This window comes from Nipponia nippon, unplaced genomic scaffold, assembly GCF_047370975.1.
Source record: "Nipponia nippon isolate SJK-2023a ecotype South Korea unplaced genomic scaffold, ASM4737097v1 scaffold_5, whole genome shotgun sequence".
NCBI lineage: Eukaryota > Metazoa > Chordata > Aves > Pelecaniformes > Threskiornithidae > Nipponia > Nipponia nippon.
This window is the reverse complement of record NW_028262369.1, coordinates 52,230,878-52,254,949: the sequence shown is the minus strand read 5'-3', so window position 1 is coordinate 52,254,949 and position 24,072 is coordinate 52,230,878. Positions and strand designations below refer to the sequence as shown.

General features: G+C 42.4%; 1 protein-coding gene across 10 annotated transcripts in view; it reads right to left on the bottom strand.

The window, feature by feature from the left end:
• The window catches only part of COP1 (COP1 E3 ubiquitin ligase), a 132,131-nt gene that overhangs the window by 29,111 nt on the left and 78,948 nt on the right, over window positions 1-24,072 (bottom strand). For all 10 annotated transcript variants that reach the window (XR_015698749.1, XR_015698746.1, XR_015698748.1 and 7 more), the window contains 3 exons: window positions 8,972-9,089; window positions 4,943-5,067; window positions 3,676-3,836 (listed from right to left, as the gene is read on the bottom strand). Coding sequence is in view for 2 of the 10 variants with exons in the window: in XM_087731541.1 (XP_087587667.1) it covers window positions 3,676-3,836; window positions 4,943-5,067; window positions 8,972-9,089 (404 nt within the window). In the remaining 8 variants the exon portion in view is untranslated. The remainder of the gene's footprint in view (window positions 1-3,675; window positions 3,837-4,942; window positions 5,068-8,971; window positions 9,090-24,072) is intronic.

The following is a 24,072-nucleotide window of genomic DNA, read 5'->3' as shown; positions in this document are numbered from 1 at the left end:
AAAATGAAATACAAACCAATCTCCTCCAGGTACCTAGACAAAACTGGAGTGACCCTCCCAAGACAGATAAAACATCTCTACCCACCTAGCTGCAATGAGCTACCACCACTACTATAATTTCCTCTCCCTATATGCAAGGGCATCATCTGCTTACATGCTAATGCAGTAGAAGAATGTATTTTCCGATCTCAAGACCAGACTGAAGTTTCAAATCAAGCTGGCTAAATCCTGCCAAGGTGCCAGAAACAAAGGATGGCACAGGTATATTATTAAATCCTTGACTTTGGAAATAAAAGGATTTGGTTCAGGGAAGGTTCTGAAAGGCATCTCTGTCTAATCCATGTTTATCAGGTCACTTAGGCCAAAAGTGTCCTGAAGCTTTCTCTACTTTTAAATATTGATCAATTTTTAGAGGAAAATGAGAAGTGAGAAATTGTTTTCCCCACAAACTATAGATAAGTGCTATTTAAAAAAAAAAATATTAAAACAGCCTATTTACCTTTGTCCAAAACACAGTATTGAAAGAAGAAGAGCAAAGGGTTGCTTCCTGATGTACCTGCTGAGAAGTTTTTGTTGGCTTCCCCACCCCCCACCCCCCCCAAAGGGTCTAACAAAACTATTAGCCTACAAGCTAGTACTTATTTCTAAACACCACCGAAGAGTTGAAAAGTGAGTAAGCCTGATGCAAAATGCTAATAAGCACTTACGGAGAACAATTTCTCTCCCTCATTACGGCTTTGACACACAGGGAAAGAAGGTGCCAGCTGGACCCCTCTGGTTGGAAAGGTGACAGCTCTAGCAAAAAGGTCCCTGCATCTTCGTAAGCGAAGGAAAGCCAACACAGAGGGAAGAAAAAAGATGGGTTCTGGCAAGGGCTGCTGGCACAGCTTGACTTTCCCTCAGGAGGAAGTAAAAGCTTGAATTACATAAAAATAGATTTAAAGAAAGAATCAGTGACATTTCATCTGAAAGTTTTAGCTAAGTTTTAATTAGGATCCGAGATTTTGCACTTAAGTGCATGAAGTGAAGGAGTACATGTACTCATGCTTCCCAAGATAACTGACAGATCTGAAACTTACTCATCTCATCTTGAAAGGTTAATTAAAGAACAATCCTTGAGAGCAACACCGTAGGGAAACTGAGGAGAGTCTGCTCCACCGGGGAGCCCTGGGGAAAGGCTGGCACGCAGCGCCTGCATCTCCCCCCTTGGAAATACTCCAGGTAGAAAACTGAAGCTACTGCCCAGTGCCCATGGCCTGGAGACAAGCGAGACAGCTTTGAACCAGCCCAGCAAAGCACAGAGAACAGCACACCCACAGCAGTATAAAGCTTACTCGCTGTGCTCCCTGCGGCTCTGGGGCAGGTTTCCCAGCCTGCGCTGGGCTCTGTGATGCTGCTAGGCTGGAGCTGCTTCGATGCACGCACCCTTCAGCGGAGCGGGCATGATCACCACCAGTGGTGAAAGGTAGGTGTGGTAACTCTTATAATTAGGGAACTAAGGCAGCATGACTCACCCAGGATCAAAGTCTGCAATTAAGCCAGAAATAAGCTGTGGGTTCCCCGATTCCCACAGATGCTGACAGCACTGCGAGGCAAAGGCTTTCTCTAGTTCATTCGAGCATCATTAAAAAAACACGTCAGCTTTTAGGGAAGCCTGTATTTGAAAAATTTGAAGCTCACTTGAAAAATTTTATGCCAAATTTAAGAAACATTATCAAAATGGAGAATGGAGAAAGTTTCATCATTTGAGCAAGACTTTGTCGACATAAATGACCTTTAGCTGTGCAGTAATTTAATTTCCTAAGGACACGAGCAAAGTTTCAATTAGGTCAGAGAGGACCACTGTGCTGGTAACAAGAGGGAAGAGAAATGTGCGGCTGCATCGGTGAAGAGTACTTCTCGTCTCGGGGGGACTGGAGATATGGTGCAAGGAAGCATTAAGGCCTCTTGGCAAAAGCAAGCGAGGCAGCTTGCTCAGTATGTAAAGCAGGATGGCATGCACCACAGGCAGAGGTAAAATACAGAAGCAAAAACCACTCAGCCAGTGGCTCTCAGGCAGCTTTTTACTTCTTCCTTTACAAATGAGAGCCAGGTACTGTGTCTGCCACGGGAGAAACAGGCTAATTTAGAAGTCCAGTGAAAAGCAGAAGAATGATGGAGGAAAAAAAAATGATCAGAATAGCAACAGATTCTGAATGCTGCTCAATGGACTGAAGCCTGAACGTTATTTGGTGCAATCTTGATGGGTCTGATTTAACTGTTACATTTTTGCACAATATTTTTCATACTGGTTATGAAGAACTGCTTAACAGCCCTTGGTGACTGCTCATAAGTTTCTCAGTCACTTAAGCAGAATGTCTATCAGAGTAAAGCACATTAATCAGAGAAAAAGCTGATAAGGAGCAGACGGCAACAGAAGTAACACCATGGGTGAGACATCACTGTTAGTCTGTTGCCTGTAGAAAAGCTGTGCAGGAGGTCATTGAGCAGGACAACACAACACAGAAACACTGCAGTGAAGAAAGTTCAGGGAAGGGCATTTCTGGACACACAGGTTCCTGCAGCACATTTTTATCCAGCAGAAAGCTGGATTATGCAACTTCTAACAGCCACTCTTCATCTGAAACCTGACATCTGTGTATACCAAATCCTCCTAAATGCCCAGCCAGAAAGAAGCTGGTGACTCTACATCACTTAGTCTCATGCCCACTGTTCAACCACAACAGCCCACTTCTTACTTTTAAATCAAAAGTGCAGTTTCAGACACTCGAGTTTATTTATATTTTGATTCAGAAGCATCTATCTGAAGTAAGTTTATGCCAGTGACAACTGCATCACAGTTGTGGGGGCAGTTTCTTCATACGGAAACAGATTGGTAGACATTACCCTTCCAAAACACTACCTTTGCAAATGCAACATCTCAGGACATCAATTAGGCAACATTCCACTTTAGAAGACTACTTGGAAGACTGTATTTAGGATGAGCTCCTCTCCTCCCCCTCCCAACAAGCCCATTAAGTATCTGATCTGCAAACCCTTGTACATACAAGAGAGTTACTTGCTCAAGTTTTTCTTTTTATCCAAGCTTTCAAGAGCACTCAGAATTTAGAAGCAGCATTCTGTTCTCCAGAGCAGCGTTGTGCCAAAAGGCCACTCACAAAAGCTGCGTCAGGTCTGCCTGCAGCATTAGTACACATACTACGTATATGAATTAAGTGTCACTGGAACAGTCATTGAGGTGACTGCAGCCTGGCTTGCCTCCTTTACATACCTACTCATCTACACACAGGGGCTGTATTTCAATGAGCAAGCCCATATAGACACAGTAACATTGAGGTAAGGCTCCAAAGTGAATATCTGCAGGTGCCTTCATTAAAGCAACAAAAGAAACCTGCTAATGCACCCACAAAAAACATTAAGTGCCAGAATTACAATGCTGCTTTGGGGATTTCAGATGCCAAGTAGAGAAATTCAAACACCCAGGTGGAAGAGTTAAGAGCACAGCAGTCCCTTCTCCTCCAGCATCGCCCAGCATTTCAGTTACCCTGCAGATCTTCACGTTCTCACACCTATCTGCAATACCCATAAACAGGAAAATACCAAGCAATGCTATTTTGTGAGAAAGCGGGAGGCATTCCTTTTGCACCCGGCTGGGTGCCTGAGCAGAAAGCTTACCCCATCTGGTAGTGCCCTCCAGCATACAGCACTCACAAACTCATTTGTGTCATCTTCTTTCCGGTCCTTGTCCAGGACACTTTTGACTGTATCAAACTTGAATGTCAGCAGTGTCTTTGAGAGGCCCTTATAGTATAGGTAAAGGGAATTATTTTCGCTTCCTAGAAATAAAAAAATAAATATACAAGATTAGGTTCTCGCAGCAGGTACAGAAATAAGGCTTCTTAGCTCTTTCATTGTTTAAGACAAGACCAGACGTTTCCTCCTTGTAGTTATCGTCACACTCATGGTGCCTTGGCAACTGGGAGCGTTCCACAGCAAACTTTTATGATGCTTAATAACAGAACCAGGTTTTATTACAAGACAACTGCAGCATGCAGCGCACTTGCAAAACATACAGGATCCCAACCGTCCCCGTAACTTCCTTAGGGCAGAGCATCTACACTGCCACGTGAAACACCGCTACACCCAGCCTGCTCAGCGTTACAGCTCTGAGGCAGGTAGCGCTGTCACAGTTTTGCTTGCCGTAATCAAGTATGACAGTTTGGTCTGTGGAGGTTTAAGTAAGAGAGACTAGACAGTGTGCAGGCTTTATTTAGAAATCCATCCCAATTTCTGCCTTGCAAGCTGTAGAGAGATCAGAGTATATACAAGCTAAGGTCCTCCCTTCAGTGCTGGCACAGCTGTCCTGCTCATCCCACAGCAATCAGCCTGTCACTGCTTTCCCTCCAAGACCTGTGGACTTACGGAGGTTCAACAGTCCAACTTAAGCAGTGAAAAGACAGAAACTGCCAAAGGGGTAACTGCTTCAAGATGATTTAGTCTTCTAGGGAGCTGTTCACAATGAGGGCATTAGTACTTTGCCGTGCAGAATGCCATACCAAGTGACAAGCACAGGACCACTCGTGTGGTCCAGGCTACTGCCCTTCCTTAGAAAGATGCATGAGAATGTGTCAGTTGATAAACTTGAAAGACATAAGTGATATCAACAGTGGCTACATTAGCAGTTGACTTTTGGTGACAGCAAGTCTGAACTGTCATGTACGAAGAACTCATCAGAAGTGGGAGAAAACCAAGTACAGACCCCTGTCGGTCAGGGGTCATTATGCCATTCCCTGGGAAGGGAAGGAGGGTGGAAGTTCAGAACAATCCTCTATTAAAAAGCCCATGCAGCTACATAGCACAACTGCTGGTGTGCTTTGCAAATTGAGAGGCACCAGCTCTGAGGAGTCCCATTAGCATTTGTCAGTATGGCTGCTCTACTCACCACAGGCAATGTAGTCTCCATTAGATGCGAGCCCTACGAAGTTCTTCTCGTTGATGTGACCCTTGAAGGAGCGCAAGCAGTGAGGCTTCCCTACATTCCACAGCTTCAGCTGACTGTCTGTTGACCTGAAAACAATACCTAAAGTTACCCTGCTGCCATATGTCAGGTACTCCTTCTTTGCAACCCTGCTCCTTAACACCCTACTTGCAATGTAAACATAGGAAGTCTTAGTGCACTCCAGGGGATTTATCCCACTTTCAATCATAAGCAACTCAGCTTGAGCTCAGAAAGGTTATCACATTATTTTAGAAGCCTGTCAAAACACATTACACATTTGAATAAAAAACTTCCCCCAAGTATTATTCTTCCTTTCTCCTATCAATTACAGAGTCTGCCACTGAACCCTACAGCCTTTGGGCCATCACTGCCTCCTCCAGATGCAGGACACACTGAATATTTTTTTTTTTTTTAAACTTTTACAGCATGGACAAAAATCTGTTCCCTTCTCTGTGCTGGCTACAACTCTCATTCATACCTTTACAGGAATCGGGTAGGAAGAAGCCTCCTCCCTCTCCAGCTGCCCTGAAAGCACATTCTCCTCCTCCTGCCCAATACCAAGCAGCAGCATACAAAAACCTATGGGGGCTCAGAGTTGCTATTAGCATTAAATTGATGTGGTTTTCTCACGTGTAATTGAGACTGCATGGATATAGATCTCAAACTTCCACTTTTTTCACCTTGGCAGCAAAGCTAAATATTACTATTAAAAATATAGAAACTCTGTTGGGATTAAATCAAAATTGACGTTTTCCATTGTTCCCCCAGATGCAAACATACCTGCCTTCAAAATATTTTCCTATTTACTGTGAGCAAACATTTTCCATTTGGCAAAAGAAAGGAGGTGGAGGTACTCTCCTCTGCCTGGCAGAGCTCAACTGAAATAGGAAGATCCCAGGTTTCCAGGAGATACATGATTAATTTCTTCCCCCAAACCTGAGGGGACACAAGCCCCTCTCACTTACCAGGCATTATTCTCTAGCAATCGCAAGGCTCTGATATCCTGGCACTTGCTGACTTACAGCAATGCACTCCACAGTATGTGAAGAAACACTGATGTGGTGGGACTGGAGCCCCGTGAAGCCACCCTTGAGGAAATGGGCAGTGCTGTTCCAATCTTAAATTTGAAAGAGACTGGGAGCAGGGCCTGTCAGCCTCCTGGGTGGGAGGGGAGGGAGGGAGGGAGGCAACGCTCCCCTCTTACAAGTCACATAACCCAACCTTGCTGCTTTCTGAATATTAAGAGCTGAAGGGAAAAAACCCCACCCAATATCCATCAAATATTACCAACGACATAACAAATTAGCCCTGCACCAATGTCACATTTACCTAAAAATATAGCACAAAAGAGTAGAGATGCACCTCGTGCTATACTGCAAAAACCTTATCTCAGCCCTCAATGACAGCTGGAATGACAAAGGAGCGATAAGGGAGCTGCAGCAAGATTTGTTAGTCATCTGTAATAATAGTATGAGGTCAGATCAGAACGAAGGTATGAACTTTATCTATAATACTGTGACTTAAGCAGGAGTGCTTCCCTCATCCCAGGTCTTGAGCAATGGGGGCCCTAAAACAGAGTATTCAGCTTCCCTGCCTGATGCTTGTTCCACGTCCATCCCTGCCCTATGCTGCTGCTCACTCTCCCTTCCCTTCTCTTGTCCTTACCATCACAGTAGCAGCATAGCTCACAGAAAGGGCAAAAAGGTATATACTACTGCTTGTTTGGCCCCCAAGTACAGGGAGGTACCTTCTGTGCTATTAGGGCAGCTGTATTTTTAAAATGCTGCTTTTAGAAGCTTCAGAGTTGCCTGAAAACTAAACTTTTCTGAAGGCAGGGTAAAGCAACAAAAGACTAATCCCTGGTCTACAAGCTGTCAGATTCCTGTGACAGCTTCTGCTATTAGCTAACCCATCAAGAAGACCTCATATATATATAGGCACTTAACCTCTGTATTTTCGTAGCATACTTTCTAGATCTCTTTATTAAAATAAAAACACTTAGTCTATTACTAATGGAATGCTTTTACTGTTAACAAATTCCCATCAAGCTCTAGTCACATTTGCATTGCTTAGGATAAGCACGCCATAAAAGAAGAAAGTTATCTGCCACTGGACCGCAAGGAGAAGAAAAGGCTGGTGTTGATCCTGCTGGTATTACACTGCTCTTCTGGTTTCATACCCTCTCCAAAAAAATATCATGGATGCACTGCTCTGTTAAATTTGTCTCTGTAAATCAGCACTGCAATCAATGTGTTGTGCTAAATACCAGGCAGTTCTGAACACCCTTGAGGTCAAAACCTAACTCTACAAGGCAAAGTAAATCAATGCAATCTATAAAACAGCTTTAGCTAGAAATCTAGAGAATCTGAATATACATATAATTTTTTTTCTTAAAAGAAATCAGTGCATGATTTTTGGGAATCACTACTGCTGTCTCCTCTCCTCAGTTTGCAAAACAGACATGAAAAAATCTTCTCTCTCACATTTCTTTCTGTTCACGCAGAAAAAGATAGGTGAACCCTCCAGTTAGTTCTCTCACCCTGTTGTTGCCTGTCCAAGCCTGACAGGTCCACTGATATTCCTCCCAGGACTGTAGGATAAACTTTCTCAGATGGTTGGCTCAAGCAGGACAGGGCCATTCTGTCCTGAAACATCCCATGGATGATGCTCCACTTGATCATGGCTGTAAAACATTCCCAGCCTCCTCCTGCTTCTGTTAAACACTTTCCTTTTACCCAGATTTGGTTCAAAGCATTAAATTTAATTTTCTCTGTGTTCTAGGTATGAATTTGCACCCTTATAGAGTTATAACGTTAAAGGAAATAAGAGAGGAGCTGATTAAATATAAACAGTACCAGAAGCCACCAGGGAATCTTCCATCACACAGCTCAGCTCAGAGTAACTCACTAGCAGCCTGAATACACCTTAAAACACTCTGCTTTGGCTCCAAGCTTCTAAAGCAAACTGTGTGAAAACATGGGACAGAGCCAAGCTAGATAATCACTGGCTCAGTATAAGGCAGCAGGCGTACTTTCGGGGACTAGATCTACCCCTGCGATCCATCCCTGCTGCCCTCGGGTGTTATACATGAGCGTGCTGAGATCAAAGATTCCCCTGCAGCCCCCCAAGGTTGCTTGCATTTTCCCCACTGGGTAAGAGGGGCTCAACTCTGGTTTATTGAAGAGGCTTATAGCCAGTCTTTCAAACCGCTCACTGTGTGATCTGACAGACACGCTCATGCCCACAGGATTGAAAACTGAGGCAGCCACATCTGGCTTTGGGGCAGACACATCTGGCCATGTAACTGAACAGAAGCTGTAGAAGAATATTCTTCAGGGCCTCCATAGCAGACCTACGGTCTACCCTGGCTGAAAAGCTGCACACCCTTAGGACCACAAAACACAGCTTCTCCTTGTCTGCTTTCTAACCCAAGTATAACCCTAAAAAGTGCCTTCACAGAGCAGATTAATAAATTACCAGAGAACAGATCAGTCAGTCCTACTCGAGTTGCTTTCAGGCTGTGGCAAAACCTCCTCTTCAGACAGAGCAGTACCATTTGATCACTTCTGTCACTCATCAGCTGTGTTTTACTGGAGATTACTACCCTCAGGGCTCTGCCAGCAGCCTTCTCTACAGCAGAGCTCTGGTCAGGAGCATCCTCAGCACATACAGCACTTTGTAAAAGGAGAGTCCACCTGCAGCTTCCCAAAGTCAGGGCTTGTGGTCAGGAGCTGCATCTAGTTGTCTTTGTATTCCTCATAAGCATTTCAGCCCCACAAGACGGAGCAGAGCCAAGTGACACCAGGAATGAATTTCTATTTTTATCTTGGAAAAAAGCAATGATCTGCTTCCCAAAAGCACAGCAGCTAGCGAGCGCGCTCACCCACGCAGGTGAACTTGCACCGTGGCCCTGACGAGTGCCAGAAAGCAAGGGCTACAAAGTTTTTAGCCTACATGAAAGGCAGTACTTACGCAGAGACAATTTCTTCCCCGCTCACAAATTTTGCATAGGAGACTGCCTTGCGATGCCCTTTGAACACCATGATTGGCTGCTTAGTGTTGCGAAGATCGTAGTAGTGAACACAGTGATCTGCAGATAAGAAAGAAGAGGGGCAAAATTTAATCAGATGGGAAGTATGCACAGGACCTCTAATAGTCAGTTCACAAAAGTCCTGCCTCCAGCTCTCGCATCTCACTTAAAGCCTCGTCTAGGATAAACAGTCTGCACTATAGCATAGGAATGTTTAAGCAGGCTTCTTAAAACAGCCCCGAAATTCTGTCTGTAAAGGTCCAAGCAGCCTTTCAAAGAGTCAGCGAGGGGAAAAGGTGCATCCAGATGTGCGTGAACACACATGCCCTCCTGCAAACACCGTTTAGCCCATGTGCAAGCCAGCAGCTAACAGGACCCTCGCCTCTCCTGCAAACACCGTTTAGCCCATGTGCAAGCCAGCAGCTAACAGGACTCTCGCCTCTCCTGCCTACCTTCTTGGCTCCCTGCCCAGCCACTCTAATTGCCGGTTCTAATTCCCTGCACCCCCTTCCTCAATCTGTCCCCTCTTGGAAAACTGTTGCAGAACCCTAGGCTAAAAGCTCAGTCTGTTTGCTACTTAAATGGGATCGTGGAAAATAAAGATTAAATTTCTCATGTGTACCCTAAATGGGTAACCTCCATACTTTTGGTTTTTGCTTCTCTCCTTTGATTATTATTACTAATCGAGACAATTAGCATTTCTGCTAATGAGAGAACAGACTAAATTCCAGTTCTTCTTAAATTTTAATTCACAGATGTGCTGCAGTGCCACAACCACATAAAAGGGATCACAACAGAATTAACGATACATATTATTTTCTGTACAACTAAGTATCAATTCCCAAGAAAAACAGAAAAATAAGAACAGACAACCCCATGAGACCCAAGCCCCGAACACCCCCAGGACTCTTTCCAGCTCAACAAGGTTAATAAGCTTCTCCCTTCCTGACTTCCAGCCTTTAATGTTGAACTTCATTTAATTATCTCTTGCTATTCTGGAAGTGCAGGGAGGGAAGGCCACACACATACACATGCACAAGGAAACCGAGCTGGACGCCTTTTTCACCAAGCAACTTGCAATACCCAGGCGTCATCTGAAAACTGCTCTGACCCTCCTCCCACTGAAATAACACCCCACCAATGGAAGTTTATCACAAAGATTACATGGAAATGAATTTAAATGCCAATAGCTATGGTTCTTTTTGTATTTGCTATGGTTCTTTTTGTATTTGCACAGCATTTCAAAGCAGGGCTCTCAGTCGTACAAACACCACCCAGCTGTCTCAAAATCCCATGTGGTTTGAAAGATAACTGGATTTACATCGATCAGGCTACAGCAGCTGCCGTCAGACTGGCAAGGGTAGCTTCTCCCCCATATGAACGGGCTAATTGGTGGCCGTGGCAGGACAGGGGGCTGTGTCAGAAACACCTTCAGTGAAACGAGGCAAGCAGGCAAGTCACCTTCCTCTCTAACTGCTTCTAGCATCTTGCTCTCTGCATAATATGACGGATTCCCACACTTCTCTAAGAGGTTTCTGGCTCTCTCCCTCCTTGCCATGTAAAAGTAGACACTCCAAGCAGCCACACCAAGTTTTCTCCACCACTTACACCAAACTGTTGAATTACCCAGTTGTGTTGAAACCCAGAAGCTATTGTGCCCATTACTGCTAGCACTGAAATGCCGGGAAGCGCTGTACCCCCAAGCACTCTTTCAAATGCTCCTGTTTCTTCTACCTCTGAAATATTAACCCTCCGAACAGCCAACACTATTGACCAAAATCCCAGAGTGTTGCTACCATTTGGAAATTTTAATTAGCTTTATAACAAGATGATGTTGTGACAGGCTTATTCAATAAAGAGGTTAATTTTCAAAAGGACTTTGAATTAAGTGTTAACACTCTGTTAAACAAGATTTGGGCATCCTGGTCCCTTCCACCTCCCTGAAAGCCTGAGCCAAAAAATTCCACAGTTTCTCATCTGGCTGGTATACCTGCTGCGGGACCTACGAAACAGTTAACTAGCAATTATTATTTTAATGAGCAGAATGATTCTAGCAGGGCTTTCTATTAGAAGCCAGTTAGTGGATAAGGCTTTCAAGCCTGTTTTTGCTCACAGTTTCAACCTCCTCTCCAGCTGGCCTGTCTTTAGGATGCCTTTTGAGCACCAGATTTCATCCTTCAGAGGGTGGCACAGAAAGGGGTACCTGCGGATGGCTGCGTGTGAGCAATGCAGAGAGAAAAGAGCTAGAGCAGGAAAGACAAGTCCATTTGCAGAGCAGAGACGCAAAGTTGCATTCACCTTCTAAACATCGCAATAAACAGCTCGAAGCCTGCCGGCATCTGGCCCCAGCACCGCGTGTGCGTTGGCTTGGCAGGGCAATCAATCACTGTCTGCTCTGATCATGATGAGTCCGAGGAAATAGGCAAGGCCAGTGGGTTCTAAAATTAGCCACTTAATTATTAATTGATTATTTCAGCAGCTGAAGTGTTAGTGCCCAATTGAGGTTTTTTTAAATTCAATTGAAGCAGCTATTTTTAAGTAGATATATGAAGACAAATGCTCACTGCATTCATTAAAATCAGAACAGGTGGTCATGTTTTACAATTAAAAAGATACTCTCTCTTGTAGGCCATATGGACTTTCTGAAAACATGATAAAAATCCCATCTGCTGAGAAAGCAGAGCGCGCAAAAATGAAGCTAAATGAGAAAAATACAACTCCCAGGTACCCCAGCAGCAGCCTCGCCTGGTGGAGTTTGATGAGCTAAAATTGTCCACAACCAGCAGCATCCCAGGCACGCCAGCAGGTCCGAGGCGAGGTGCTCTGGAAAGCTCTGAAAACAAATTAATCCTAAGAGCCAGCTGAAGGTAAGGAAAATAGAGTGGGCACTGAGGGGAATCAAACACTTCCCAAACTCTGCAAGAGCCCGTAAGCTCAGCCAGCACCACACTGCTGGCTCCTGCGCTTGGCATCCTGGGAAGACCACGGAGCATACTCCACCACTAACCAGCGACGCACAAGGGTATTTGTTTCTTGCTTTGCTCCTCAAACATGAGCATTAAAATAATCATTCAGCAATTTTTTTGCAGATCAACAGTTTCCACCCCGACCAGAAAACTCACTTAGAACAATTTCAACTTGGAAATGACATTTCCACAGTTAAAAGCCTCATGCCTAACCCTTTGGCAGCAACAGCTCACTGCTTTACTTCAGGCTTAATTGAAATATATACAAAATAATGGGAAAGAACATATATATATATACCATAACAAATTAAACACTCTGAAGCAATTCTCATCTAGTTCAATGTCACTGCAGAAGCTGAGCACGACAGAATTCTGCTGCTCTGCCTTCTGAATTCAAATGTTTGCTGGCAGGCTGCATTTTCTTATATACTTTTTTTTTTTAAAGCCATGTCAGAAGGCAAAAAGGGCAGCTAAGCTCTGCCACTGATGCTTAAAGGTCTCTGACCAGAAGCCTGAGTTTTTAAAAAGTGCTTTTCCAGAATGCTCAAGAACTACTTACTTCCCTCAAGACACTTTCATCTTCGAGCCATCTAGTGACAACTAATCAAGAATTCAGACTTTTCCAAACTTCCGAAAGATCTCACCACCTCTTCAGTAAATATAATCTGTGTCAGCAAAGGATGGCATCCCTTGTTGCTCGGCAGCTCATAAATTCACAAGACTCCAGCCAGCAGGAGCAGGGCGAAAGGGAAGGATGGTTTTGTGATGTACAAGGTGAAGTGATCAGCACCTTCTCAATCTTTGTCCTTGGACTCAGCTTGGTTGCAGGGATAGGAACACAGTGAACAAACTGATGATGTGGTTACTTGACCTTAGGAAATCAGGTTAAAAACTTCTTAAAAAAAAAAAAAAAGAGAGCTGGGAATTGCTAGTGGAGCCAGCAATATCTTAGGTAATTTCAGAGCTGTTCAGAAAGATGGAATTGCTCTTGGATCTGTAGTCATTTAAACTAACAAAAAAAAAAAAGCAAAGTCTATTTTTGCCAGAAATTATTTTCCTGACACTTAGATTTGTTAATAAAATTCACAAAACAGCTGTTACTAGCAGGCTTAAGGCTCACATTGCCTCTTGCAAAGCTCTTAAAATGTACTGAGGAGCAGCAACTCCAAGAGTTTCAAAGAGAAAGAGTAGGCAAGGGTTAGGAAAGAGCATCCCATAGCAGCAGTTTACATTTCACTGAGTACCAGTACATCCAAGGTAGCAACGCACACAACCCAAAAAGCAGAGTAATTTAACTCTCCAGGTACCCAGCAATTCCTAGTAACATTCATATTCCAGGGCACGTGCTTCACGCTCACCTTCACCACAAACATTAACCAGTCTACAGCACGAGCTAACTCGCAGATGCCCCTGAGGCTTTTTTCCCCCGACCACTTACTCAAAGGGATATCAAGGCAAGGACAGCAACAAAAAAAATTTATCTGCAATGCAACAGTTTTATATTCAACGGATGTAATGACTAGAAAGCCCCAAGAGCTGCATACAAAGGTTCTGTGGCTCTCCTCTGGAAAACTGAATTGCTGGAGAATCAATGACCATTTTTCTTGTTTCAATCATTTAGAAATGTGTATTTCTCAACTGTTCAATATTTAGATTATTGATCCATTAAAAATTAAGTAATTTACATTACTCAGATTTTTCAGTGCTTATAGTCTTGAGAATGTAAGTGGTGCTCGCTGCTACATGTCAGATGAATGTTACAGCCAAGAAGATGCCCATATTCAGAACCAAAGTTGTACGGTAGGGAGCCAGATGTTAATTAAGTGGTCTGTTAGAAGTCTTCTGTTAACAAAGCACATTTTGGACTTTTTTTTTTTTTAAATAAAAGATCTTCAATACCAAACTTAGGGGTCAAATTCATTTCATATATTAATGCTTTGGATACAGCCTGCAGTCCTGCAGGCCTTGCACTACAGATGTTTTACTGAAACAGAAGCACAGGTTAGAGCATAACCTTTAATGTGTTTCTCTTGTGCTTCTTTGACCATGATGATCTGATTTGTTGCATCTAGTAACTCACGTCCTCAGTTGATGAGTCCCTCAGCTTCTTCTCTTTTCCTCCATATGAACTTCAAGCTTGGATCAAGGCTGCCTGTTTTCACCAGTGAAACTCTGTACATCAGCAGTAAGAATAAGAGACATTTATAGTCTGAGGGGTGTATTTAAATGACTTGTTCAACAAGATTTAAACTGAGTCAGAGCAAATTCGGCGCAAGATACCTCTGCTCACCTCCAATTAGGTTATCCTGAAGAAACCAAGAAAGCAACAAAATAAAAGGGCACAAAAAAGCCCACAAAATATCTTTACTCAGAAAGAAAGATGAGGCATGATTTTGTGGAGTTTGATTCCATTTCTACTTTCACTAGTTAAAAAATAATTTCAGAGATCCTGGAGGAAGCCTCCATTGCTCAATACATATTGAAGGGGTTAGCTGAAATCCAATTATTTATAAACATCTACCTATAGAAATTGATCTTTCCATTCACTTTTCTCCTCTGTATACCAAGCATAAGCAAGATCACTCATCACACAGAGTGGCCACAATGAAGCTTTCAAAGCTACCTAGAATTGTATCTAGGCAACTTGTTTAGCAGGAAAATATAATCATATCCTTATGCCTTCAAGTGTCCAGAGCCCAGTGGTTCAAACCAAAGCTTGTGTTTCAAGTGTCTCTGGGTGAAAGGAAAGAGCACATGTTGTCATTCCCTTAAGTGGCATGCCATGAAGAAGAGAGCAAGCCACCTTAATGAATTTTTGTTGAACATAGATAAACAAGCAGTAGAAGAAGAGAGTTTTAACATCAAGATGGGTTAACCAGATGTCTCTCTCAGCCAGGCTCAGTGTGATTTCTTGTTATAGAAAGGAAGCTTGCATCCTCAGAGGTAAAGCCTTTAGCAAGACTAAAAATGGAAACAGAATCAGGAGGTTCACATGCAACCTCAGTTTTCACCATTAAAAACTTTTCTTCTTCTGTTAGTGAGGAGAAAGAGGAAGAAGATAAAAAGGGACAACATCCTGATTTAAAAATAAACTCAAATCAACAGTACTGTACTACAGCGTACTGTATTGCAGTACACTGAAGATGACTTCGCACATTAGATGCCTCAGTCCTTACAGAAACCTGAACAAGGGCCAGGTAAACAAGTGCTGCTGTTTCTTAAAAACCTGAGAAGAGACAGACAGCTGCTATCAGGACCCAAACCTTGAAGATGAAATGCTTTAAAATAGATTTCCTTTAATTTGAGAAGAGGCCTACAAAATCCTCAGCACTCTCTTGACCTCCAAGACATCTAACAAGCTGTATACTTACTTAGAGACTAACTAAAAAGCTATCAATATGGAACTGGAACCTCTCCAGTGGATCTTCTACGTACCTCCACACCAGGAAACAGAGCCTCGCCACAAAGGCAGCAATATCGTCAAAGGCTGGTCAAAAGACAACTCAGGATTTAACTATGAGGAAGCCCAAACTGAAACTTAATCCTACGCAGAGTGTGGTTTGTTTGAAATCCATTTTTGCTCAAGGGCCCTGAAAGGTGTAGAATAACATAGGTTGGAAGGGACCTCTGGAATCCAGCCAGTCCAACTTCCCGCTCAAAAAAGGGACAATTGCAAAGTTGGATTCAACTTCCAAGTTAAATAATTGTATTCAGGGGTCCTACTCAGCCAAGGTCTGAGCATTTCCAAAGACAGAGACTCTGTAAACTCTTCCCTCATCTTAGCTACCTTGAAAAGTACTCTTATGTCAAAGGACTACAGAGAAATTTTTTTTTAATCCAAATTTGCTTAAGCTATTTGCTATTGACATAAAGGAAAGGCATTAGCCCACCTCTCAGCATTACAGCATTAATGTTTAGGCTGTGTTTTGCTGCAGAAGTTTCTGGCTTCAGATCTTTCAGGTTTTGTCTACCTACTCCCACATGATAGGGGTGGCATGAGGCACTGCCATACAACCTTAATTCTCTTTTTTTTTTTTTTTTCTTACTAGTAAAAAAGAAAATGGAGAACTGCTGAACTTGAACTGTTGCCAAGCCTGTACTACCAAACAACAGCACTTAGAGATCTTCATGTGACTGAGGTGGCTTTGTTCAAAAAGTTTAGGGTGGAGATTTAATCTCGCCTATGTCAGAGGGGCAGACTGGAGTTTGAACATCCATATGTGGGTCTTGCTCTGGAGAGAAGACTGGGGACACAGGACAGTTGAACACTCCATCTTTGGGAATAATTCAACTCTAAGACATGTGAACCTTCATGGAGGGACCCACATTTTTAATCTTGGGTCACTTCCAAGGCAGAAGAAAGTCTATGGAGAAAAAAAAAAAAAAAAAAAAGTCTTTATTATAGCAATAGAAATGCAGAGTGGCATTTGGGCATTCGAGAAAGAATGGTGAGGAAGCCTTCCAGCCAACAAAACACTGTAAAGATATTTCATTTGACAGAGTAATACCAGGATGGGATATGATCAGCACAGGCTTTGGCCTATCACAAGCCATTTCAGGGAGAGAAGACAGTGTGATAGTTTCCACTACGTAAAGGAAATAGATGCTCTGGGAAAAGAGAAAAGGCAACAATGCATTATGGACGGGAAACAAAGACTTGAATTCAAGCAAAGCCCTGCACTAAAAATTAACACAAGAATTTTCTGAAAAAGAAATTAGATAATATCGACAGCAGTGAGTTGACATCAGTGCCCTCTTTACAAACCATTTCCCTTACTGTAAGGAAGGAGATTAAAAATGGGTTTGATACAGCCTGAAGCAAAGAACCTTTGACAGACAAAACTATCCGGAGCATTTTGCTGAAGAATGCAGTGTGCTGTTTTCCACTTGCAGCAAGACAAATCACATGAGGATGAGAGCAGAAATAAATCCATTTCACCCCAACATCTCCCTGTAGAACACTGCAGCACAGGCAAAGCTAACTGGTATTTTTTTTATTTTTCCTGTATATACCTTCCCTTCAGAAAAAAACCCAATAAACCAAGAAAGTTTTATCCCAACAGCCATCGTTACAAGCATGTTAAAATGTCTGCTGGATATGGCTTTGTATTCACAATTTTCTGTTCCAGCAGAAATTGTAAGTACTTTGTTTCTATAACTAAGACAAAATTATCCATTTGATGCATTTGCTTTTTCTCCTCTTTTTACCTGGAGTTCCCTTCACAGTGAAGGAACAGTTTTTCTTTAAATAACCATTTTCTGTTGCCCTGGGGGAAACTCAGCAATCTCTTCTAGAAGCAATGCTCTGGTCCCCAGCAGCAAGCTGGAACAATGCCCTTATTTTGTATTTCATGTGTGTGCCTGAGATGATTTAGGATGCACTACTTCATTCATGTTTGCTATCGGAGTTCTGTCTAGACAAGTGGTCTCAAACACCATTGTGCCAGACTCCCAGGGAGCTCCTGCACACCCCATCTTCACAGGTGTCAAACATTCAATGGGCACCTAAAGAGGGGCTAAACTTTGGAAGAGCATTCAATAGATATTTTCCTTGCGGGTCAAAGCCTCTCCCATGTGCTCTTCCCTTACAGCATGCTCTGAAGACTATACAAGATTAAGCAAGGTCTGTATGATTTATTTTGCTGGTGGCAAAATCTTAAAAAAAATACCTTTTAAGTGAGGAAGGCACAGAGCCTGTGATGTTAGCAAGGAGATGAAAGGAAGTTTCTAAAGCAGAGGAAGGCATATAGGTATTCAGGGATGACAACTCAATCTCATTTTCCTACACTGCAATACAGATGATGGGCAACAGCCTCCAAAAATCATATTTAGGGAATCCAATCCAAATCCAGCCTCCAAAAAATCATATTTAGGGAGTCCAACACAAATCCAGCCCAGGTTTTCATTTAAATGATGAAAGAGCACAGCTTTGAGAAGAAGGAAAATGCCTCACAGTGTTCTGTTTAGCAGACTGGGTGACAAAGGAAGTAACACGAGGAAGGTCCACTCCATGAAAACTGAATTAAGGAGAGCTGAGGTTAGATTAAACGCGTCTAATAGCCTCAGCCTAATCTCTGCAAAACCAACAGTACAATAAGCACCTTCTACCTTTCCTTCTACCAAGGAAAGGCTCAGATGTGACAGCAGAGGGTTTCAGGTTAGCACTTGAAATATTTTGACAGAGCTCTGCAGGAAAGACTATACACTGCTTCAGCCAGTGATTCTCATCTCTTACTAACACCAAATGTACTTTTTTTTTTTTAACATATATCAACACTAGCATTTCACTAAAGATCTATATCTCCCTCTGCTGAACAGATGAAGGGAACAGCAGCCCTGATGGGAACCGCCAACTGGGTTTTTAACCTTTGTATGCAACAGATTCCCTATGGCTTGAAGTTACAGATGACATTTGCCGGGTTATGGATAATGGTCTCTACACACTGGGGACATTTTTTTACTGACTTGTCTAAAGCTTTTGACACAGCAGCCCATAAAACCTGCACCCTAAATAACTTGTCTCATATTAAGGAGAGAAGGAGGAGACATAAAACATTAGAGATCTTAATCAGTTGAGAAAAGGGCTCTGATGGGAGGGGGAAGCAAAACAGATTTCTCTAGAACTCCTTTGAAACTTTGACCTTTATGGCTTTAAAGAGCTACAGAGATTTCTCACAGGAAAAAGGGATAGCCAGTTTCTGTGCAATTCGAAGATTGCCTTCTATCAGACTCTTGGAGAAACAAAATATTCAGTACACATCAGGAAGATTTACTAATGTTACAAACCCAATGAAGACAATAGCAGTAACAACCTGCAGCTTTTGGAAGAATTAATTCTTTATATCTGAAAGAGAAAATAGAATTAGGTACTGTTCAGAATCTTAATTTAACTTCCCTTCTTGACTATGTAACATGTACAACTCTATATGCACTAGTGCATGTAGGCCAATGTCCAAAATGAGTTTTAAGACCCCTAGAACATGTGAAGAACAGTCATTTTATAGTAAAAGGTGCTTCAGCCCATGCTGTCTAAATGGACTACATCTCTGAAGATCTGAAACTTCTCACACGAGCACCAGAAGCCCTATTTGTACAATGACTGTTGGATATATCTTTCAAAGCTAAAAGTACTACATCATTCGCCGAACAGATCTCTCCCGATTCAAGATACTTATTGCACACAGTATTTGTTCTTACTGCAAACCCATGTCAGCTCTGGTTCTTGAATGACTCAAAGTTGTGCAGGTCATGCGGTTGTGATGGAGAGAAAGGGCAGCACAGACTCCCAGGGACCACAGGCTCCAAGAAGTCCAGATCATGTAGATAAGGGCTTAAGAAATTAAGAAAGGTAGACACAAAAAGGAACATCCTCCCTAAGATTTTAGGAGTACATTTATGAAGCAACAGCTTTAGGGTTTTTGTCATATCAGCAAACATCATACAAAAAGAACCAAACAGGCTTCAGAGTGGTCAAACAGTCTCTAGGGAAAGTGCAGGCTGCCACCGCCATACGCATTACAATATGCAGCTGAGGACCCAAGTTTGCCAAATTATCAGTTAAACCTGATTTTGGCCCAGAACTACATTTTGCTTCACTAGCCTAAGGAGATACAAGCCTTCTTTTACTAGGTTCTGGAGATGGTGATCCGATTCATCACCTAAACTGCCCTCAAAGCAGACTCCACTGGAAGAGATGATGGATATTAAATACAGCGTCACAATTGCTAATATTCAAGCTTAGATAAAGAATGTTTAAACCAAAACCTCAAAGGTATGGTGGGATTACGCAGACAAGGAAATAAGCATGAGAAAATACACGATGATGCACAAGTATGCAATGTAGAAAAGAGGCAGTGTACACTCTAGCTATGCAATGAAATAAGTGACATGAAGGGGAACTAGATTTGCACACACATCTACAGTCTCACTTATTATCTTCTTGAGATTCAAATGGCTAAGAGGGCATCTTTAGACAAATTCCTCTTGACCTAGCCCAAGTGTTCAAAAATTCTCTTAAAAACACATGCAATGCTTGGATGTTCAGATACTGTCAAACAAAGCCTTTGAAATGAGAGCCCACACTGCATTTGCAGGTTATAGATTTTCCTATGCAATATGACAATCTTCACCAGTTTGTATGGAAAAAGTAGTGTATGTTATAAAAGTCTAAATGTGCACAGTACCCAAATAAAAGGCTGGAACAGTTAATCTATGCAGCACTCTGAACAGGAAATAACACAGGAAGCCATTACAGTCTATATCATTCCAATGAGCAATTCCTTTAAATGAGCTACCAGAAAAACTGCAGCTTTGGAAACTGCCGAGGTTGGAAAGGATTAAACTCTAAGGGATACAGCAACAGCTAGCAGCAAGAGCAATCTGGCATCCCGAGGAAAAGATGAATCTCAGAGTTGCTTATTCTGTTCCTGAATTTCAAGCCTCATTTCAATTTTAATTTGAATTTTGTAACATTGACTAAATGACTTCTACACCAGTCAGAAGACAAAATGTTCAGGAAAAGAATATTTAAGAAAACAATTAGCACACTCGTTCCTGCTAATGATAGATTTATTCTTTTTTCCAGAGAATCAAATGGAGCTTTTCAAGTTAGTTTTATTCATTCACTTGTTACTGAAGTGCGACGACCTCTAGGATAAAGTTTGGGAACTCCCAATAGGTCTTTATATTGTTACTCACTATTCATTGCAAATGCTTTATCCAACACAAGTCAAAGACTACTTTTTCTGTGCAAGGAAAAAAGTTACATAAGCTGTTAAACTCTGAAGCTTATGTGAAATTTGCATGTACGACATGTCCTGCATGCCTATGAGTGGTTTATGCGTCCCTTCGTGATTTCCTAGGAAGAAGCTGCAGCAAGGCAGGACAACACTGTGCAGTGCCTGGCTGATCTGGTAGCATCTCTGATGTGCAGATACAGACAAGTCAGCTTAACCACAAACACCGCAGGCTTAAATAACATGGCATAGCTGCAGTTCTCCTGCTTGTCAGTCCTGAGCAGCAACAGAATGTGATCTACCTACCAGTGCCAGAAAGATTTGTCTTCACCAGGACAGCAGAAGGTATGGCTTGATACTTCACTTTCAGGTACATCCCAGCATTCAAGAAGGATAACTTTTAAGGGGAACCTTCGAGATGGTGTTCTAACCTAAACAATCCCACTAAGCTCAGTGCTTCCCCCACAGTAAGTACTGTCAGGACAGAAGTATGATCACAACCACACTGGCCAAAAATACAGATTCCTCCAAACGATCCTCAACTGATTGAAGTGCTGTAGATGCTTTCAAAGGTTACAACAAATGAATTGCAATGAATTCTGGAATGAGTTTAAAGTTATAAGGTGACAAGCATGCACTTCCAAAACATGGACCTTGCCCCTTACTTCCCCTGCCAACAGCCTCAGAGATCATGGACTAGAGGAAGATTATTGAATACCCACAAAAAAAAGAAAAGACACTCCGCCGGTAAAGTCCAATACAAGTAATGGGCAAGCCCTAGACTGCTGCATGCCATACCCATTTCATAAAGGCTAAATTTTGAGCACTGCTGTGAACTTTTCCACAGGCTTGAAACAAATGCCTAACCTTTGTCTGTGCCTTTGAATACTGCGCTCAATTCGTACGCTAAAGGTAATCTTGTAGCTTAAGCCCAAAGAAGCTGCCTAACTCCACCCTAACATGTCATATATTTGCACAAATAGATTCTTTCTGAGTCACTGCAGGCTTTCAATAGAGCAGAGTACTTACCCATGAGAATCTATTAAGGTAAGACCTTGCTTTCAGTTGGAAAACAATTCTCTTCCAAAAAGGCACACTGCCTTCTTGGTCGTTAATATCACATCATTCTTCCGAGCTGAATGACAAGGCAGGCAAGTCACCCAGATCTGAGGAAGCATGAAAGGCTAGCTCTATAGAGAGATGTCTGGAAAAGAGGAATCACCGCTCCAGTTACTGCAGCGGAAAAATCAATATTTCACTGGACAAGGATGGTCTCCAAAGCAGTCCCGCTTGGACACCAGGTATATTAGCAAAATTGAACAATGCTGATAAAGAAGCCACATGTGACCTTGAACTGTAAGTGCATCAGGGCAATGCAGAGATCTTAAGGGGTGGGTAAATAGTTGTAAAGGAAAACAAAGCTGTTGACATAGCAACAGGAGTCCTTGGGCATGCTTGATGCTGTGGATCGGTATTGTTAGTTTTGTGGCCATTCAACAATGAAAGAAAGGCGGCAGCTTTCAAAGACAGTATGATGCCATTCTGTAATGCTGAAGATGGTGCACAGGGAAGATCTTCAAAAAACATGCAAAACCAGCTGGGGAAGGGCAAAACCATCTTTGAAGAAAAAGCACTTTCTTGGGAAGTGCTCTTGCTCAGTGTCACTGTACAAGTGGGGAAGGGAATAAGGAGAGACAGAGAGGGCAAGAAAGGAGAAAGCACAGCACTGGGAGGACACCTCATGTTCAGTGAGGATTTGCCCCTTGGTAGCTAACGCTGATCATAATTCACACTGCCAAAAGCCTGTCTGGGACTGGCACTGGTGCTCTATGATGAGGGCATGAGCTGATCCAGAAAAAAGGCAATTCAGTTTTGCCCATATAACTGCCAGTATGAAGGAAGAGATGGAAAAGCAAAATCGGGAATGTTTAGGAGGGAGAACAGTATCCCCAACGCAGGTAGTCTCAAGCTCTAAAGCTCTAAGTAGTAAAACCAACATAAATCAGCACTGCTCCATGTCTTCCCTGCCCTGTTCACTTCATCTGAACTCACACTGTCAAGAGTTTGTGATAACACAGTAAAGCAGTTTGGAGACCTGATCAAGGTTAAAACTAACCCAGCAAAACCTTAAGCTCTGACCATGTTGCAGCTGTTCTGTTGCTCTCCTCTGTCCATCTGTACTTTTCCACTGCTTCCACTTATTTTGTGAAGCAGGTAGTCTCTGTCCTGCATCTCTGCAGCCCTGAGGAGCCCCTCTCATCCCCCAGTCCAACCTGCTAGATTTGTGGGTCCTACAGGGAAAAAAATATAGCATGCAAGAGGATGATACATCTAGTGTAAGAACTCAGGAATCTGAAGTTTTGATGACATGATCTCTGCATAATATATGGGAAATAAAAGGTCAGTGGTAGCTGCTGACAGCATTACAGCATGCTAGGAATAAAGCATCGCTACTATCAATAACTACGCTTAGCTCACTAGAGTTAGACACTCTGATCTCACCCAGAGTGCACAACTTGGACATTCAAGCCGCAAACTGCATGCATTTTTAGCCTTTTTTTTTTAAAAACAGGGAAATGGTACTGCTAGAAAATCTATGGGTTGAGGGCATCAGTGCTATTGCTGAGGCAGAACAATAACAACTTCAGTCATGATTTATATAGCTAATTTCAGGATAAAACCCTATCTATTTTTAAAAAGAGGAAAAGACCACAAATTACCTGATTTTGTATTCGGCAGTGATTACAGTTTATACTGCCCAATGTTTCAACTCAGTAAGCATGCAAATAGAATATTTTATTAAAGTAACAGACAAAAGGGATCTTTTCTTCTTTATGTGCCCTCTCTACTGCAACAGATTTTATCAGGCTACAGCCAGACATGCTAGCTTCCCTCTCACCTAAAGTGCCTGTCTGGTTTTAAGAGAATTATTTCCCAAACCAAATACCCATTCCTTTCTTGTATGGGCTCTATTTCCAGTTTATTGCTCATTTGTTCTGTTTTAAGCTACCAAAATGATCTTTTGGTCATCTAAAAGCTTTCAGAGTGAAGAGCCCAGAAAAGAAACATATAGATCATCCATATTAGATGGTAATCCTGGGATTGCTTCTATAGTGGCAACTAAAGCATGGTTTTCTCTGACATCTGAAGCCAACCCAGTATTCTCTACTGAAGGGAAAGTGCTCCATATGGAAATAAACAATCTAACAACACTTTTGACCACAGCTACATCTAAATCAAAGCATCGCAGCAACTCTTTCCATGATCGCTACTCATGTTTACCAACAGGTATACTAAAGCACAGAGGGTTTGACCAAGAAATCCACGTAAATCCCAATTCCA